Source organism: Lipotes vexillifer, unplaced genomic scaffold (genome assembly GCF_000442215.2).
Source record: "Lipotes vexillifer unplaced genomic scaffold, Lipotes_vexillifer_v1.1 scaffold1067, whole genome shotgun sequence".
Classification (NCBI taxonomy): domain Eukaryota; kingdom Metazoa; phylum Chordata; class Mammalia; order Artiodactyla; family Lipotidae; genus Lipotes; species Lipotes vexillifer.
Genome location: NW_006775205.1, coordinates 1629831 through 1649682, shown reverse-complemented (window position 1 = coordinate 1649682; position 19852 = coordinate 1629831). Strand labels below are relative to the sequence as shown.

General features: G+C 43.4%; 1 protein-coding gene across 1 annotated transcript in view; it reads left to right on the top strand.

Moving 5' to 3' along the window:
* The window catches only part of FAM184B (family with sequence similarity 184 member B), a 120181-nt gene that overhangs the window by 80853 nt on the left and 19476 nt on the right, over nt 1-19852 (top strand). Inside the window, exons 8-10 of the mRNA XM_007449823.1 lie at nt 3123-3229; nt 15220-15349; nt 16154-16345. Coding sequence (XP_007449885.1) covers nt 3123-3229; nt 15220-15349; nt 16154-16345 — 429 coding nt within the window. The remainder of the gene's footprint in view (nt 1-3122; nt 3230-15219; nt 15350-16153; nt 16346-19852) is intronic.

Below are 19852 nucleotides of genomic sequence, written 5' to 3'. Positions count from 1 at the left end.
AAAGAGTGTAATTGCAACAAAAGAGATTGTGAAGGCTTCATGGAGGAAGTGACAGTTGAGTAGAGCTTTGAAGGATAAGTGGGGTCTGGAGATTAAAGAGTGTGCATCAGTTAGGGTTTGACCAGAGGAACAAATTACTAGAAATGATATAGAATATGGAATTCCTTTTGGGAAATAACCTGACATAACTGTGGGAGCCAGCTAAATACTTTATGTTCAACTGTTGCTCCGGAATCTGGTGTGGGGCTTAAAGTGGGCCTAAAGCAGGGCAGGCAGCCAGAAGGAAAGGACAGATGTAGAATGGGGAAGACCAAGGGCGAATGCAACCCTGAAACTGAGCTGGAACAGTGTCAGTTTCTGAGGCTGATGAAGCTCCAGCTTTGGTGATACGTGTGACCTGTGGGAGAGTCTGGCATCCTTCATCATAGAGCCAAATGTGCCCTTGGCCCAGGACACAGAGAAGCCTAGGGATGGTCCAGCAGGAGGCAGAAGAGCTGAGAGCTCCCAAACTGCCCAGTTCACCAAGCTGAACCAGCAGATTGGTGACGGTGTGCGTGAGCTCCAGCCACCCCTGGAGCCCTGCGTCAGGCATCCAGAGGCTTAGAAAGATAAAGGCTGCTGCTTTGTGCTCATCTTCCAGACCTTGCACAAAGTCAGCTGGCCCAGAATATGCAGGGAAGGGAATCCTGGCAAATGTAGCTCTGACTTAACTACATTGGCTCAGAACACATCACCCGCAAAGGGAAGACAAGGGCTTAGGTAGAATGGCTGTGGAGGCAGAATGGCCCCTTAGCCTCTAACAAGCTGTGCTGCTGGGCACTCTGGAAAGGTCCTCCGGGCAGGGGTGGACAGTCACTTCCCAAATGCCCCTCCACCTGATTCTTCAGAGGCGTCCAACATCACATGGGATCAAGATTTTGTCCCACTTAGAGACACCACAGAGTTCTCGGAACTTAAGAATTATGAGGGCACTAAGGGCTCCTGAGCAGAGCTGGAAAACACCCAAAGTTTGGGCCACAGCCATCCCTACACCCACACCTTCCAGCTGCGTGCTCTGCAGATTTCTCACTAGAAGTGCAGTTAGTCCCAGCTGTTGCCCCCAGGGGACGTGATGGGAGCGTGGGGTGAGTTTGGGAGAAAATGGTCCTCCTGCTGTCCTAGAGTGGCCTGTGAGTTTATTTGGGTTTATTTATGTCATGTTTACCGAGGGTAACCACGTGCCACACACTGTCCTGGGAACCAGGAAAACAATGGTGAAACAGAGCAGAGTCCCTGCCCTCATGGGGCTTACCTTCCAGTGAGGGAACCAGAATAAAAAAGTAGACAATTAACGTCACCGGAAAACAAACAGTGAGGTCATACAGCAAGGTGGGAAAAAGAAAGTGAGAGGGGGTGTTATTTTAGAGAAGGGTAGTCAGAGAATAATCCTGGGGAATGTTATTTTGAGTACTTACTGTGTAGCTAATACTGTTCCAAGGGTGTTACATTCGTTTACATTTACATGCATTTAATCCTCACAACAACCTAAGTAATTTTCCCAAAGTTACATCATCAATAAGAAGAACTGGGATTTAAACATAGTCTGCTGCCAGAGCCCAAGCTTTAAACAAGGGAAGGATTCTTGGTGGTGGTGACTGAAGTGAGGAAGCACATAAATATCACAGGGTAGAGCATTGCAGGCAGTGGGAACAACCAGTGCAAAGGCCCTGTAACAGGTACATGCTTGTCGTTTGGAGGAAGTGAGACCAAGTGTTCAGCTCTGGACGCGTGACAGTTTTGAGAAGCTTATTAAGCATCCAAGAGATATCTGGAGGGCAGTTGGGTGTACAAGTCCAGACTTTAGGGGGAAACTTGGAAATAGAGATAAATTTGTTTGTCATCAGTATCCATGGAGTTAAATGAGACACTAGGGAGTGAGAGAGAAAAGAGAAGTCCAAGGACTGAGGTCTAGGGCAGGGGAGGAGGAGGTTTTAGCAGAGGAGATGGAAAAGGAGCAGCTGCAAGAGAGGTGGAAACCCAGGAGAGGGGGCTGCATGGAGGAGGGAGTGATCAGATATTTCCCATTCTGCAGAGAGGTCCCGTTAGCTGAGGCCCAAGGAGTGACCATTGGATTTGGCAACGTGGAGGTCATCATTGGCCTTGACACTGGTGGCCTTTCATAGACATTAGAGTACATGGAAGGCAACCAAAGCAGTTTCATTCTGTGTCAAGTGGGGAGGGGAGCCCAAGGCCCCGTCTTCCAGCCTCAGCTTTGCCCCTCTCACCCCCGAGGGCATCTCCCACAGTCCCTGGAGCACAGTTTGAAAACCACAGATGTAGCCAACCCCTTTGTTTCACAGCTGATGAAGCTCAGGTCCAGAAAAAACAGACAAGACTGTCTCAAGGCCAGGCACATAGTTAGCAGGAAGCCCAGGTTGCAATTTATTATTATTTAATGAGATTTCTCAACAAAGAAATCTGTCCTAGCCTGTCTTACCCTGTTTTCCATGGACAGTGGTTACTGTAACAAGTAGAAGAATCAAAATAAGAAAGTCTTCACCTTTCTATCTCTGCAGAAAGGGGAAATGATAACAGACAAATTCAACCTCATAGAAAATTCTGAAGCCTCATTATTACCTCATGGTTTCCATATTGTCCTCCCACCATACCCCATTTCTCAAAGCTTCTGGTCAAGTTCCATGTTTTCTGATCCTGTGTGATAGGATGTAGCAGACTGCCACCTGTAAAATGGGTATAATAATAATACCAGTTGCTCCCACTTATAGACCAGTGGCTGTTGCTGGCACTGTTCTCAGGTCCCCACATCAGGGTCAGAGTCCCCGCTGGCATTTCATTTCCACTCCTCACTGGTGGGAACCGTGGACAAGCTACTTCTTTGCTCCGCTGTTTAATTTCGTCAGCTGTGTGACATGCGTGGTAGATGGAAACAGGACACAGGGATAAGGGCTGACACTGCTCCTAAGCAAGGCAGGGGGCTCAGCACTGAATCGTCACAGGCCTGCGAGCCGGGCACTGCCACTGGATTGCAGGGGGCTCTTTCTCCTCCAGTCTCTGGTTTGATAAACCACAAGTTGACGCAGAGAACTGTGCTTCGTCTCATCTTGCAACTGTTTTTGCCTTAGGATCCCTGCTTGAGGCCGAATGAACCTTCTCAGACCCTGCCCAGAGGAGAAAAGTTTCAAGACAAGTTAGCAGCTGAAGAAGGAACCAACAGCGACGAAGAGGAAAGGTACAGGACAGGCAGGCTTCTGAGGGCTCCAGTGAATGAGGACTCAGACTTGGAAGGATTCATTCATTCATTCATTCTGTCCTCGCGTGTTTATCACCGCCCCCTGCATGATGCTTAGGGAGGGAACAGACATGTCTTGTATGCCTCCAGCACAGCTATAGATATTTTTTCTGAATCATCTTATTTAATTGTCACAACAACCCAGAGGGACCCTTTTGTATATTAAGAACCTGAAACTCAAAAAGGTTAATAAACTGCCCCAAATTCAGACAGACCTGGACTGGCCCCAAACCTCTGCTCCCTATTCTTCCAAGTGTTCTTAACTAAGTAAGGGAGATGAGGGAGCTTAGTCACTGAGTGGAAATCTCCCACCTTTATCACCTATATTAGTCAGCTTTTACTGTTGTAACCAACATTCCCAAAATATTGGTGGTTTTAGCTCATAGGTCAGCTATCTTTATTCTTGGCTCTGCCAAGCTCTGCTATTTTTATATGAGCTTGGCTCCTGACTGAGAGTCAGCTGTTATTGCTCTGCCCCAAACCATGGGTAGAGTTTAAGTCTGCTCAGATGCCTTCCCATGCTGGGACTGAGACTGATGGATTAGCCTCTCCAGGGCATGTTGTTGTCCTGGTAAAGGGAAGAAACTCACAAAAGCTGATGGAAACATGCAATGCCTCTTAAAGCCTACACTGAGAACTGCATTCTCATTTTTACCCAAATTCCATCGGCCAAAGCAAGTCACATGAGCAAAACTAATGTCCCTAGGCAGAGGAGAATATGCTTGCCACATGTCTTAGTTAGCTTGGGCTGCTATAACAAAATACCATACAACAGAAGTTTATTTCTCACAGTTCTGGGGAGGCTGGGGAGTCCAAGATCAAGGTGCTGGTCCATTCAGTTCCTGGTGAGAACTCTCTTCCTGGTTTGCACATGGCCATCTTCTTCTTGTGTCCTCACATGGTGAAGAGAAAGGCGGCAGACAGTGTGGGAGGAGGTCTCTCTTGTGTCTCTCCTTATAAGGACACTAATCTCACCATGAGGGCTCCACTGGCCTGACCTAATTACCTCCCATGGCCTTATTTCCAGATACCACCATTGGTGATTGGAGCTTCAACATGTAAATTTGGGGAGACGCAATTCAATCCATAGCATCACACAAGGCAGAGGAAGGGGAGAGTAAATATTTGCTGAACAATAATGATCTGTCACACCACCTCACAAGATTCTGATACAGTGGGTCTGGGTACATCCCAACCGTATGTCTTTTGAGAAAGCTTCCCAGGTGATTCTGAGGCCACCACAGTTATAATCCATGCCCCACACTAATCAATGGCTGTGTGGGGTCCTGACAGATGACATGGAAGCCATGCTACCATCTGGCAGCTCTTCAAGTAGTTGGTTGCCATAGTCCATTCGGACTGTTTAGCAGTGGCTTATGAGCAACAGAAGTTTGTTTCTACGGTTCTGGAGGCTGGAAAGTCGAAGGTCAAGGTGATGGCAGGTTCTGTGTCTAGTGAGGGCTCACATTCTAGCTTATAGAAGGCATCTTTTCACTGTGTCTTCACAAGGTGGAAGGGCAAGGGAGTTGTCTAGGGTCTGTTTTATAAAGGCACTAATCCCATTCATGAGGGTTTCACCCTCATGACCTAATCACTTTCCAAAGCCCTCATTTCTTTTTCTTTCTTTCTTTCTTTTTTTTAAATGGGTATTCACATTTATTTATTTATCGAATTTTATTTTATTTATTTTTTTATACAGCAGGTTCTTATTAGTTATCCATTTTATACACATTAGTGTATACATGTCAATCCCAATCTCCCAATTCATCCCACCACCACCCCCCACCACCACTTTCCTGCCTTGGTGTCCATACATTTGTTCTGTACGTCTGTATCTCAGTTTCTGCCCTGCACAAATTGTACCATTTTTCTAGGTTCCACATATATGCATTAATATACTATATTTGTTTTTCTCTTTCTGACTTCATTCTGTATGACAGTCTCTAGATCCATCCATGTCTCTACAAATGACTCAATTTCATTCCTTTTTATGGCTGAGTAATATTCCATTGTATATATGTACCACATCTTCTTTATCCACTCATCTGTCGATGGACACTTAGGTTGCTTCCATGTCCTGGCTATTGTAAATAGTGCTGCAATGAGCATTGGGGTGCATGTGTCTTTTTGGATTATGTTTTTTTCTGGGTGTGTGCCCAGTAGTGGGATTGCTGGGTCATATGGTAATTCTATTTTTAGTTTTTAAGGAACCTCCATACTGTTCTCCATAGTGTCTGTATCAATTTACATTCCCACCAGTAGTGCAAGAGGGTTCCCTTTTCTCCACACCCTCTCCAGCATTTATTGTTTGTAGATTTTCTGATGATGCCCATTCTGACTGGTGTGAGGTGATACCTCATTGTAGTTTTGATTTGCATTTCTCTAATAATTAGTGATGTTGAGCAGCTTTTCATGTGCTTCTTGGCCATCTGTATGTCTTCTTTGGAGAAATGTCTCTTTAGATATTCTGCCCATTTTTGGATTGAGTTGTTTGTTGTTTGTTTAATATTGAGCTGCATGAGCTGTTTATATATTTTGGAGATTAATCCTTTGTCCGTTGATTCATTTGCAAATACTTTCTCCCATTCTGAGGATTGTCTTTTCATCTTGTTTGTAGTTTCCTTTGTTTTGCAAAAGCTTTTAAGTTTCATTAGGTCCCATTTGTTTATTTTTGTTTTTATTCCCATTATTCCTTTGTCATAAATTAGCTGACCATAGGTGCGTGGGTTTATCTCTGGGCTTTCTACCCTGTTCCATTGATCTATATTTCTGTTTTTTGTGCCAGTACCATATTGTCTTGATTACTGTAGCTTTGTAGTGTAGTCTGAAGTCAGGGAATCTGATTCCTCCAGCTCCGTTCTTTTCCCTCAAGACCACTTTGGCTATTCGGGATCTTTTGTTTCTCCATACAAATTTTAAGATTTTTTGTTCTAGGTCTGTAAAGAATCCAAAGGCCTCATTTCTTAATACCATTATATTGGGCAATAGGCTTCAAAATATGAATTTTGAGGGAACAGAAACACTTATAGCATTGAGGAAGCAAAGCCTACACTCCTAAATCATATCAATGGCAGTGTCAGGTACCCTGTAGTCCAGTGAACTCTTCAGCTAATAATACTTCCACAGGTCCCTCCAGATTCTGTCTCAGGATCTATGAGGTGTAGAACCATAGAAGTTAAAGAGCACAGACTCTGGAGTCAGGCCTCCAGACTAAATCCTGGTACTGTCACTTACCACTGGCAGCCACAAATCTTGTCCTGTTTAAAACTCACAATTCCAAAGGGAAAAAAATAATCTTTACTGTGAAAATACTGGCAGGAATTTGAAAGAGGTTTCTAAGGGGCCCAGCTTGGGGCACATGTGCATCTCTGAGCCAGTCTTCCTGGCCAAGGAGATGCCTGGCTCTGATTGGCCAGGTATGTGTCACATGCCCTTCCCTGGGGCCAGCTAATGGTGAGGGCAGAGTTAGCTGCACCCAAACCCTGTGGACTAAACAGGACCACCATGGAAAGAGGAAAGGCTTCCCCAAGGAGAAGATGCTGGGCAGAGCAACAGCAGTGGTGGTCACAACAGACTTGTCTTTTTCTCCCACATAGCTATATTGATAAAGGGGTTCCTCAACTTTAGAACCAAATGAGGAGGTGTGGGGTCTGTAAGCTTCTTCCACAGTGGTTTTAGTGGGAGTGTAAGGACTAAGCAGTGATGAGAAAGGAATAGAAAGATCCAAGGTTAGAGGCTGCAGGACAGAACAAACGCATTGGCTCCTTTAAGGGGTGAGGCTGCGTATTCAGTAGTTAACCCCCTGAAGGATGCTTGTCAGGGAACTTTTGGCATGGTGGCCGTAAGAGGGAGGTGGCTTTTCCAGTGGCTGTTGATTTAAGGTGGGGGGTAGCAGGTCACAATCAACTTCAAAGGGAGCATGGGGAGTCAGGAGAGTTAGCTATGGCTTGCTTTGTGAGAGATGGTAGGATAAGATCAGGTTTTTAGGATATGAAGGAATTTGGGGCAATAAAATGGAGTAAGAGAGGGGAATTCCCATTAGTGGTGTTCCAGGGAATAACGATGATGATGAAAATAATAAGTATTTACTGAATGTTGGATTAACCCATTTCATCTTCATTAGGTAGACATACCGTTATTGAAGTACTTCATTTTATTTTATTTTTTTTTAAATTTATTTATTTATTTATTTATTTATTTATGCCTGCGTTGGGTCTTTGCTGCTGCGCGCGGGCTTTCTCTAGCTGTGGCAAGCTGGGGCTACTCTTCATTGAGATGCAGTGGCTTCTCTTGTTGCGGAGCACGGGCTCTAGGCTCACGGGCTTCAGTAGTTGTGGCACGTGGGCTCAGTAGTTGTGGCTTATGGGCTCTAGAGCGCAGGCTCAGTAGTTGTGGCATACGGGCTTAGTTGCTCCGCGGCATGTGGGATCTTCCCAGACCAGGGCTCGAACCCGTGTCCCCTGCATTGGCAGGCGGATTCTTAACCACTGCGCCACCAGGGAAGTCCCTGAAGTACTTCATTTTACAGATGAGGGAAACTGAAGAACAGAGAGGTTAAGTCACTTGCCCATCTACTGGTACACTGCCAGTAGATGGTAGGATCCAGATGATAGTTTCTCTGGCTCCGGAACTCATGCTTTTAACTACATCTCAACTTAGGGCAGCTGTTCTTATGTGCCACATGAAGTTCCACAGTTTTTCTACTTTTCCAAGGTCACCCTCTCCTTTAATACTCAGTAATAAGGACTGAAACTTCCACTTCTAGGCATGACAGGGTAACTGGTACTAGACTTTCCCTCTTTCTGTAAACAACTATAAACTGAGCAAAATATACGAGACAGCTCTTCTGAGTAATAAGACAATATGCAGAGAAGGACCATGTCCTTCAGAAGGGAAAAAGGAGTTGAATCCCATAATCACCCCACATTTTCTCCTGCCTTTCTCCCTGGGGACAGTGCCAACCACAGTGCAGAGAATTGGAGGCAAGCTGAGCTGAGCAGGCAGATGTCAGGGCTCAGGGCTGCTAAAGCAGCTAGACTTTGTAAGGTAGGATACCAGAAGAGAGGATCCTATGTGGGGGGTATAGAGGGCAGAAATCTATGAGAGTTTTCTGTAGGTCCTTGCCAGGGGCTTGAGTGAGCATGTACAAGATGAGACTCCATGAGGCCTAGGAGTGTGCTGCTGCCACGGTGCTGAGGAAAATGAAGATACCAGAGATTCAATGCTAGCAGACATTGGAGTCTCAGCTCAGCCAGAATAAAAAAGCCTTTCTGAGCTCTCTGAGCATTTAGTTGAGACCTCAGAAAAGTAACACTTTAGGAGTAAGAAACATACCCTAGAGGGTAAGGGCCACACCCTAGAACAAAGGACAATGTTGAAATATACCTGCTCTAACAAAAGACAAATCCAAGCATAAAAGGATCAGAAAGAGCCTTCAGTAATTTAACTGGCTGTCATAACAAAACTCAACACTTTTGAAAGGAATTTATAATACAGACTCCCTACATTGTATTATCCACAATATTGAGCATTTGATGAAAACATTACGAGACTTGGAAGGAAGCAGAACAGTGCAACCTGTAATCAAGAAAAAAATCAGCCAATAAAGCCTAAAATGACCTAGGTATTAGAATTAGCAGACAAGGACTTGAAAGCAGTTGTATGAGCTATGTTCAGGGACATAAAGGAAAAGATTGTTATAATGAGTGAACAAATAGGGAGTTTCAGCAGAGAAATGAAAACCTTGAAACAAACGGAAATTCGAAAACTGTAAAGTACAATATCCATAATGAAAACCTCACTGGATGGGCTTAACAGCAAATTAAAACCATGAAAGAAAAGTTAGTGGCTTGAAGATATATCAGTAGAAACTGTCTTGTTCAGAGAATTAGGGGAAAAAAAGATTTTTTAAAAATGAAGAGATTCTTCTTGACTTGTGGGACAATATGAAATGGTCTAATATGCATGTATTTGGAGCCCAAGAGAAAAAAGGGAAAGAAAATGGAGGAGGAAAAAATATTTGGAAAAATAATGACTGAAAATTCCCCCAAACTGGTGTGGGACATCCATTTACATACTCAAGAAGCTCAGTGAACTCCCCACAGAATAAATCCAAAGATAACAATGCCTGGGTACACCACAGAAAATCTGCTGAAAAAAAAATATATCCCCACCAAATGTTAAAGCAATCAGCTTTTTAAAAAGACAAATTACATACAGGGGACAGGCGACTGTCAATACTAATGACAATTGACTTCTCATCAGCCTTCCAGCCTTAATTTCTTCTGAAAGCCAGAAAACTATGGAACAATATCATTAAAGTACTAAAAGGAAAAAAAAAACAAAAAACAGCCTGTCAAGTCCAAATTTTAAATCCAGTGAAAATATCCTTCAAAAATAAGACTGAAATAGAACATTTTCAGGTATATAAAAGCTAAGAGAATTTTTCACCAGCTAAGCTGCAGTATGATAAACGGCAATGGAATTTATTAAAGCTGAAAGGAAATTACACCAAATTTAAACTTGGATCTACAGGAGAAAGCGAAGAGCATCAGAAATGGCAAATGTATAGGTAAATATAAAAAACTACTGTTTTTCCTTCTCTTAATTTCTTTAAAAGACATCTAACAGCTTAATAATAATAATAAAAACATTGTATTATGGAGTTCATAATGCATGTAGTTGAATAATGTATGACCACACTAGCACAAAGAACAGGGATTAATGGAATTATTGTGTTATAAGGGACTTATATGAAGAGGTGAAATATTAACTCTAAGTAGGCTGTGATAAGTTAAGGATAGAAATTGTAATCCATAGAGCAGCATTAAACATGAATACAAAGAAGAGCTAAAAAAAATCCAATAAAAGAACTAAAATGGAATCCTAAAAAATGTTTGTCAGGTAAGAAGATAGAAAAAGAAGAACAGAGGAACAATAAGAAAAAGGATTGGGCAAATAGAAAACAAATAGGAAGATATAGATTTAAACCCAGCCATTTCAATAATTACTATGTAAATGAAACAAAGACATCAGTAAAAAGAAAGAGGTTGCCAGAGAGGATAAAAAGACATTACTGTATGCTGTCTGCAAGAGAGATATTTAAGCATAAAGACACTGTTATTGGCTGAATTGTGCCCCACCCCCAAATTCATATGTTGAGGCCCTAACCCCCAATATGTTAGAATGTGAATGTATTTAGAGATAGGGCTTTAAAAAGATGATTGAGTTAAATGGGGTCATTAGATTGGCCCTCACCCAATATGTCCTTATAAGAAGAGGAGATTAGCACACTGGTAATGCCAACAGAGGGACAATCACATGGGGACACAAGGTGAAAGAAGATAGCTATCTGCAAGCTTCAGAAGAATAGAAGCCTTAGAAGAAGGCTTAGCGAAACCAAACCTGCTGACACCTTGATCGTGGACTTCAAGCCTTCAGAAGTATGAGGAAATGAGTTTCTGCTTTTTAAGCAACCCAATCTGTGGTATTTTGCATGGCAGCCCTAATACAGGCACAGATAGGTTTGAAGGTAAAAGGGTAGGAATAGACATACCATGCAAATATGAAACATAAGGAAGCTAATGTGGCTATATTCATATCACAGTAGACTTCAGAACAAGGAGTATTACCAGGGATTAAAATGGGATATTTCATAAGGGTAAAGGGGTCAATTCATCTGGAGGCCATAACAATCCTGAATCTGTATTACCTAATAACAAAGCTTTAAAAATAATGAAGCAAATACTGAGAGAACTAAAGGGAGAAATTCTCAATCACATTTGGAGATTTTGACACCCTTTTCTGATTTTTGATTGAATGATTAGACTAATATCAGTAAGGACATAGAAGATTTGAACTACACTTTTAACTAACTTAATCTAACTGATACCTATAGACAATATGCTGAACAACTACAGAATAAATTTTTTTCAAGGCACCTAGAACATTCACCAATATAGACAAACTAATATTCTTCATGAATGCAAAATCCTCAACAAAATGTTTGAAAATAAAATTAAGCAATACATAAAAAGAATAATACATCATGACCAAGTAGAATTTATCCCAGGAATGCGTGGTTGGTTTAACATTTGAATGGTAATCATGTAATTCATCACATTAAAAAATAAAGGGAAAAAAGAATCACATCGGGACTTCCCTGGTGGCGCAGTGGTTAAGAATCCACCTGCCAGTGCAGGGGACACGGGTTCGAGTCCTGGTCCAGGAAGATCCCACATGCTATGGAGCATCTAAGTCCGTGTGCCACAACTACTGAGCCTGTGCTCTAGAGCCCGTGAGCCACAGCTGCTGAGCCCGAGTGCCACAACTACTGAAGCCTGCGCGCCTAGAGCCCGTGCTCTGCAACAAGAGAAGCCACCCAATGAGAAGCCCGCGAACCGCAACGAAGAGTAGCCCCTGCTTGCCGCAACTAGAGAAAAGCCTATGCACAGCAACAAAGACCCAAGGCAGCCAAAAATAAAAATAAATAAATAAATTTTTAAAAATTATTAAAAAAAGAATCATATCAATAGATGTACAAAAGCATTCGACAAAATTTAACATCCTTTCATGTTAAAACCTCTTCAGTCCATGAATAGAAGAGAATTTCTTCAACCTGAAAAAGATCATCTATGATAAACTGTGTAAACATGCATAATGGTGAAATGTTGAACACATTCCTCCTAAAATTTGAAACAAGGCAAAAATTCTGCTTTCACTACTTAACATTGTCATGAAGGTCCTAGCCAGTCCTATAAAGCAAGAAAAAGAGCTACAAATTAGAAAGGAAGAATAAAAGTATCTTTATTTACAGACAGAATGATCATGATTGAAATATTCAGTTAAGATCTTAATTTACTCTGAATTGAGCTATAGACTCAGTTCAATCCCATATAAAATCCCAATAGCCCTATCTGTAGGAATAAATAAGCTGTTCTGAATATTGATATGGAAAAGCAAAGGACCTAGATAAAAGAAGAATCTTGAAGAACATAGCTGGAGGACTCAGGCTTTCCTGATTTTAAGACATTATGAAGCTAGAGTAATAAAGACTATATGGTATCAGTATATAGATAGACAAATAGATCAATGAAAAACAATGAAGGTTCTGGAAATAGACCTGCACAAAGATGTTAGATTAATTTTTCTTAAAGGTGCTGAGGCAATTTAATAGGGAGAGGAAAAGTTTTTCAGTGAATGGTGTTGGAACTGGATAAACATATGAGAAGAAATAAACTTCAACCTCTACCTCACCCCATGCATAAAAATTAATTTGAGATGTTCCATAGATCTAAACATAAAGTTAAAACTATAATACATAGGAAAATATCTTTGAAAATTTGGGGTAGGAAATGATTTCTTAGGGCATGAAAATACTAATCATCAAAAACAATTGATAAATTGGTCTTCATCAAAATTAAAATGTATGCTCATTAAAAAAATGCCAGTGAGAAAATGAATAGACAAGCCACAGACCTATAAATCAACAATAAAAAGACAAGTGCATTTTTTTTTTTTTTTTTTTCCTTGCGTTATGCGGGCCTCTCACTGTTGTGGCCTCTCCCATTTGCGGAGCACAGGCTCCGGACGCGCAGGCTCAGTGGCCATGGCTCACGGGCCCAGCCGCTCCGCGGCATGTGGGATCTTCCCGAAACGGGGCATGAACCCGCGTCTCCTGCATCAGCAGGCGGACTCTCAAGCACTGCGCCACCAGGGAAGCCCGACAAGTGCATTTTTTAAATGGACAAAATGTTTGAACAGACACTTCCATAAAAAAGATATATGAATGGCCCATAAGCACATGAATATGTACTCAACATCATTAGTCATCAGTGAAGTGCAACTTAAAACCAAAAGGAAATACCATTTCCCACCTACCAGAATGGCTAAAATTAAAAGACTCACAGCACAAAATGTTGGCAATGATGTAGAGTGATTGGAACTCTCATGCATTGCTCCGGGGAGTGTAAAATAGTACAACCACTTTGGAAAACCATTTGATAGTTTCCTAAAAAATTAAGCATATACCTACCAGCAATTCCAGTTCTAGGTATTTAAGCAAAAGAAATGGGAACATATATCCACAAAAATATTTGTACAAGAATGTTTCTAACAGCTTTATTCATAATAATCCAGAAGTGAAAACAGCTGAAATGGTGTTTATCAGTAGGAAAATGGATACACAAATCATGGTGTATTCATGTAATGAAATACTACTCAGCAGCCAAAAGTATGAACTACTGACATTTGCAACAATGTGGTTGAATTCCAGAGACATTATGTAGTACCATGTGATTCTGTTTGTATGACGCTTAATATCAGGCAAAACTAATCTATGGTGATGGAAATCAAAGCGTTGGCTGCCTGTGGATGGTGGATTGACTGGAAGAGGGTGCAGGGAAGTTTTGGGGTAATGAAAATGTTCTATATTTTGATTGGGGTGTTGCTTTTATGGTTGTGTGTATTTGTCAAAACTCATTGAATTGTACACATAATTTCAATAATGTAAACTTTACCTCAATAAAGCATTTTTTAAAATAATAACTGAGCCCTGGGAGAAAGTCTGGTCCCCTCCCCAGGGAAAGTTTACCTGTTCCACACATCCAGCCTGGTAGTGTCACTTATCATTCTTGCTCTAGACTGTTTCACTGTCTATCACCACTGGCTTCTCCTAACCAGGGCTCAGACCAAGGTATCTCCCCTTTATTGTTCCTTAAATATGGTTATGTTTAGCATAGCTTCCAAAAGTTTGAGGATAACCTAAGAGAATTAGGATGCAGAGAAAGAAAACTTCTCAATTTAATAAATGTTTGATTAATTTTTTATGTGATTATTAACTATGTGCCAGACATAGTGTTAAGCATTTTTAAAGATATTTACTCTATTAAGCTTTATAACAATCTGTGTGAAAGGTACTATTATTAACCCCGTGTTACGGAAGAGGAAACCCAGACAATTTGAAGAGCTCAGCCAAGGTCACATAACCAGTGTAGTAGAGCTGGAATTTGAACCTGGGCAATCTGGCTCTAGTGTCCATGCTCTTAACCACTTTGCTATGCTGCCCTTAGCATCCTGCCCTTCCTTTCAAGGGTCCCCTCTGTCCATGTTGCTGGGCCTTTTCACCTCTGCCAAGCCGGAGTTCTTATCATGGCCTTTCTTCACAGTCCAGGTCCTCCGGCCTGATGTCTTTGCCAGAGGAAGCAAAACGTCATTGAGTCCCAGCAATCTTGGCAGAGATGCCCACCGTGTGGCATCCTTTTGCACTGTTAAACAGGATAAAGACTTAACTTTATAATCTCAGCCAGTCACATTTGAATTTCTCAGCTGGTTTAAAAGCACAGAACTGAGTACAGGAAAGTCTCCTGCAAAAATATTTGTCAGCATCTCTTCTAGAATGCAGAAACTACTGGAGCTTTAAACCAGCGTTTTCTTGTTCTTGCTACACACACAAAAAGGCCTATTTATAATCCTCCTATCTATAGCTGGGAACAGCCAGTAAAAGTTTTGAGTGTGCTTTGAAAAGTGTAAAGTACTGTATTCAAGTAAAGCATCATTGTTTTGTTATTTTTTTCCATATGCAGGAAAAGTTGTGAAATTAGACCACAGAGACCTCTTCTTTTGAAGCCCCCAGGGACCCCATATAACTAACTCTAAGCTCTTAGTCATTCTGACAATTAATCATCATTTATTAAGCACCCACTAAAACAGATGCCGAGTGATTCCAGCCAAATCTTGACAGTATCCCAAGTGCAATAGCACTGAGAATTTGTAGTCAAGTGGCTTTTTAAGGTCCAAGTGAGATGTCTCTCATCCGACTAGCCGCCATCGGAGCCCCCTCCTCCCAGCCTGAGTGGCTAAGATGCTATCAGGGTGACCATGTCATTTCCAGCCTGGGATCTTTTGTGATTTTGGCCTCCATATCTTCAAAGGATCGAAGTGCCCCTCAAGGAGGGAGGTGACCTGCAGCCTCTGCTGGGCTCTTTGCCGAAGGAGAAGGCACCGGAAATCCAGCATCTGCAGGAGGAGTGGCAGAGCCAGAAGGCCAGATTGCAAGCCCAGGTAGAAGGACAGCCATGGTGGGGGTGCACCCTCATGCTGAGTGAGACCCTCCTTCCTTAGTCTTGCAGACAACCTTGGAAATGCATGCAGGGTCTGATGCTTGTTCAAGCTGGGGAGGGTATTCCAGGTCCAGGGCGAGGTGGGATTCTTGGTTCTGTTTGTTTATTCATTGAACACCTGCTATGGCTCATGAGCACCTGCTAGGAGCCAGGAACTCTTCTAGGTGCTTGGATATCGTCAGTGAACAAACCAGACAAAAGTCCTGCATTACAGAGCTTGTATTTTAGCAGAGGAGGTGGATACAGACACAAAATACTAGACATAGGAAATAAGCAAAGCACATAGTATATTAGAACATGTTAAGGGCTTCAGGAAAAAGAAAAAACAGAGCAGGATGAAGGAGATTTGGAGGCTGTCTGGTGATGAGAGGGTGCATATAATGCCAAATAGGGTTGTCAGGGAAAGCTTCTGTAAGAAAGCGAGATTTGGGCACAGGGGGGGCACGCAAGGGAGGCTGCTGTGTAGACCTTTGGAGGGTTTTCTGGTCTCTTGATTTCTCTTGGGTGGCATACGTTCCAGCCCTTCTTCCCTGTTCCCTGGCATCCATGGCTGTAGCTGAGGAGCCCCCAGGAGGGCTGGCTGTCCCCGGATTCTTTACGCTTGCAGCTTCTACCCCCCCTCAGAGTTCCCTTGGATAGAGGAGGCTCAGCTGGGCTGTGGAGACGTTCAGAAAGCTTTTATGTTTAAAGAAAATCCCAGGCCGGGTGAGGGGCACAGACTGAGGTCGGATGCTCTGGCGGGTAGTTCTCGCAGATGCAGCAGGCTCTGGAGCAGTGCACCAGCAACTACAGGGAGGACCTGCGGGCACTCAAGCAGCTCTCCGACCGTGAGCTCCAGGAGAGCGTCCAGCAGAATCAGGTGGCGAAAGCTCAGCTCGAGGCCGCCCACCAGCGAGCCCTCCGCATGCTCGAGAAGGCCAAAAACCAGGAAGTCAAGGTAAGGGTGCTAACAATGACGTCCACTAACTACTACCGAGCACTTGCTGTGCAAGCACCTGCTCGGCGATTTATGAGGTGCCTTATGTACATTACCTCCAGTCCCCACAATCATCTTACGAGGTCATTATTATCATATTCTCTTTTTCTGGATGAGGAAAGAGGCTCAGAGAGGTTCAGTAACTTGCTCAGGGTCACACAGCTAGTAAGTGGCAAGACAAGGATTCAGACTCAGGTCCCTTGAGCTTCTGGTACTGCTTTTCCCCATCTGCCCATGATCTTGATATCGTAAGAACAACTTTCTTTCATGACTTGGGCAATGTTATGCATGATGTGTGCTAAAGAGTCAGGCTCAGCCTGGCAGCTAAAAAGAGGAGGGCAGCCCAGAGTTGAGAAAGACCAGCTCACCAGAAAAAGGCCTTCCGAAGGGGTGGAAAGCAATGATGAGGTGGTCGGGCCCTCGGCGACGTGTAATCAGCAGGGAGGTTCAGGCACCTTTCACCTGTCACCTCGACCTTCTGCTTTCTCAGAAGGCCTTCCCTCCCTGCTGTCTCAGGAGATGGGCTCCTACTCTTAACTGTTACAGATAGCACACTGTCACCACGGGCTTCACACAGCGGGCTGGCTTCACACGCTAATTCCCTCTTTATATGATCAAATTCACCAAACTGGAAGCCCCTTGAAGCCAGGAACCATCTCCACCTGTCCATTACGGAATCCTCTCCTAGGTCATAGTAGCTGGGTACTCAAGGGTCTCACTGAACTAAAGCCTCAAGTTCAATTTCCCCTTCTATCAATTGGGGATATTGAGACCCACTTCTTTGAGATGTCAAGATGATTAAACGGAAAAACGTGGGAGTTCTGGTTTTAAGGTGGCAAAATAAAGACTTCTGAATTCTTCCCTATTGGAAATGCTCTAAAAAAACAATAAAGACACACAGCAGAAGCATATATTCTGTTCAGATGAAGCCGGGAGACATCTGTACCCTTGAACCACAATACATGAGGACAGGAAACAAATGGAGACATAGTATATGACCTTGCAGAGCAGAGAGGCTCAAACCAAAGTGCCTGAAGACAGAGAAGGACGAGAATCAAGCTGACAGTGGAACTCAGAGGAGCCAGGAATTGGAGGCACCAGTTGAAACAGAAGGCAAGAGTGAGGTGGAGAGTATGACTCACCTAGAAGCCCAGATTCCCAGCTTACCCAGCACAGTCAGCCAATTACCTCTGGCTTATTTATGGACAAGCGATTGGGGTGGGGGGCAGCGATCCCTGGGTAAACTAAGCCAGAGAGACTCTGAATTAGGAGGTACCAGTCACAGAGGCTGGGATGAGGCTTGCATCTGAGACTAAGTTTAGGTGAAAATCTGTGTCCTGAACCATTAGGCGGACTACAGTCACCTCTGTCACACCCCCAGCAATGCTTTCTCTGCTCAGCTCCAGAAAACAAGCAGCTAGAACCGAGAGCCCCAGAGGAACTCACCATCCAACAGATGCCCCCCTGCTGCACCACCCCAGGTACAGATGGAGTTTCTGATTATCCTTCAGTGCCCACTCTTAAATATGAAGAGATAGCAGATTACTAAACTTTCGAGGAAGTCTCTAATGGGAGAGTGGGAATCCAAGATTATCAAGAGGAAAAGAATGAACTCAGAGGAAATGGCTAATGCGGGGAGCAGAAAAAAAGAATTCAATGAGGGTTGATATCCTCAGAATTAAGAGATTAAATTTGCATCCATGAAACAAGGACAACGTGGTTATTTGCAAAGGAGGGGGCAATTAGAGCAAGAAAGAGTTCTTTTAAAACAAAAAGCAGGATAGCAGAAAACTTAAAAATCAGTAAATGAGTGGAAATATAGAAAATGAAGAAACCTTCCAGACAGCAAAGTAGAAAGACGAAGAAATGGATGATGGGAGAGAAGGAACCAGAAGTGTAGAAACACAATCCAGGAGGCTGATATCTAGCAAATAGGAGTTCCAGAAAGAGATCGTGGAGGGAAGGAGATTTTCAAAGAAATAACAGAATGAAATTCCTATAAGGAAATGAAAAAGACCCAACCCAGGCTTGTCTTGAACCTTCAGAACACCAAGGAAACAGAAAAAATTCTAAAAGCTCCCAACGAGGAAAATTGGTACCAGCCTCAAAGTACTTGAATCCACATGTCATCAGACATCTCAACAGCAACAGGGAAGCAAGAAGATCATGAAGCAATTTTGAGAAATTCAATTAGAACCATTAGCAAGAGTGAAAATTGAATAAAAATATATCAGGCAAATGAAGTATTAGGAAATTTACCCTCTGTTGCTCTCCGTTTATGCCTCTCAGCTCTTGGTGCCTGCTCGCGATAATGATCTGGATTCCTTAAGCATTTCTCCTCCTTTACAGAGAGCACAGTGTTAAGCTTTGTCAGTAGAAGGCGCTGGAGGCACCTTGCAGGAAGAAGGCTTCTCTTCCTGGTTCTGGCAGTTGCATTTTTGCTCTGTTTCTGGCTTCTGTTGCACGGTTGAACAGAGTCCTGGGTGTGTGAGGACATCGGGTGATACTCCCCCAGTGACTTCACGGTGATCTCGTAGCCCTGGTCCAGGCCCAGTGACTACCATCCTGTGGCCTCCCGATGTGGACACCACAGACCTGCACACCCTGACTCTCTCTGGGCTCCTGCCTGCTGGCTGCTGTTGCCTGCACCCCAGAAGTTTGTTTCTTGCAACCCTCCCAAGGCAAACACTGTTCCCTCTGGCCCTCATGCCTGCATTGGTGCCCCCGTTCCCTCTGGGCACCTGCTCATCTGTGGCTCACCAGCACTGTGGAGGGTTACTCCTGCTTGAACTCTGGCCTGGGCAACCTGGTGATCTCCATCAGTGAGCTGCCACCACACCTCCAACAAGTTCTGGATCCCAGGCTGGGGAAGGGCTCCCCCTTCCAAGCTTTCCCTTTCTTGAACGCTCTCCCTCAGCCTCAGGATACCCTTCAGAGTTCTCTTTGCATCTTTACAGTTACTCTCCTATCAGAGCTTAATAGTTCTTTAGATTCAGTTTCCCTTGTTTAAATTACTGTGTGGTTTCTGTCTCCTGTTGGACCCATACATCTTCCACACTTTTCCTCAGGAAGTTCCTTGAAGAATATCCCACCAAAACAAGGGAGCAAATTAAGAAAGAGGAAATAAAAGGGACCTAGGTTACAGAGAATCCAACACGGAGAAGGAACGTTTTAGGAGCCCAGCTATGCCACTGGCTGAGGGAACAACTCAGTCTAGACTGGAGCACGATTGAGGGCTCTAGAAGAGATGCCTCTGAGGAAAAATAGACCTGATGGTTTCTCTGACCGATTTGACCATGTGAAAGATTGTAGTGCAAGTATTTTACAAAGCTTTTAGAGGTTGTAGGAGGACTTAGCCAAATATCCAAAGAAACCTAAGCAAATTAAAAATGCAGTAGTTGGGGCTTCCCTGGTGGCGCAGTGGTTGAGAGTCCGCCTGCCGATGCAGGGGACACGGGTTCGTGCCCC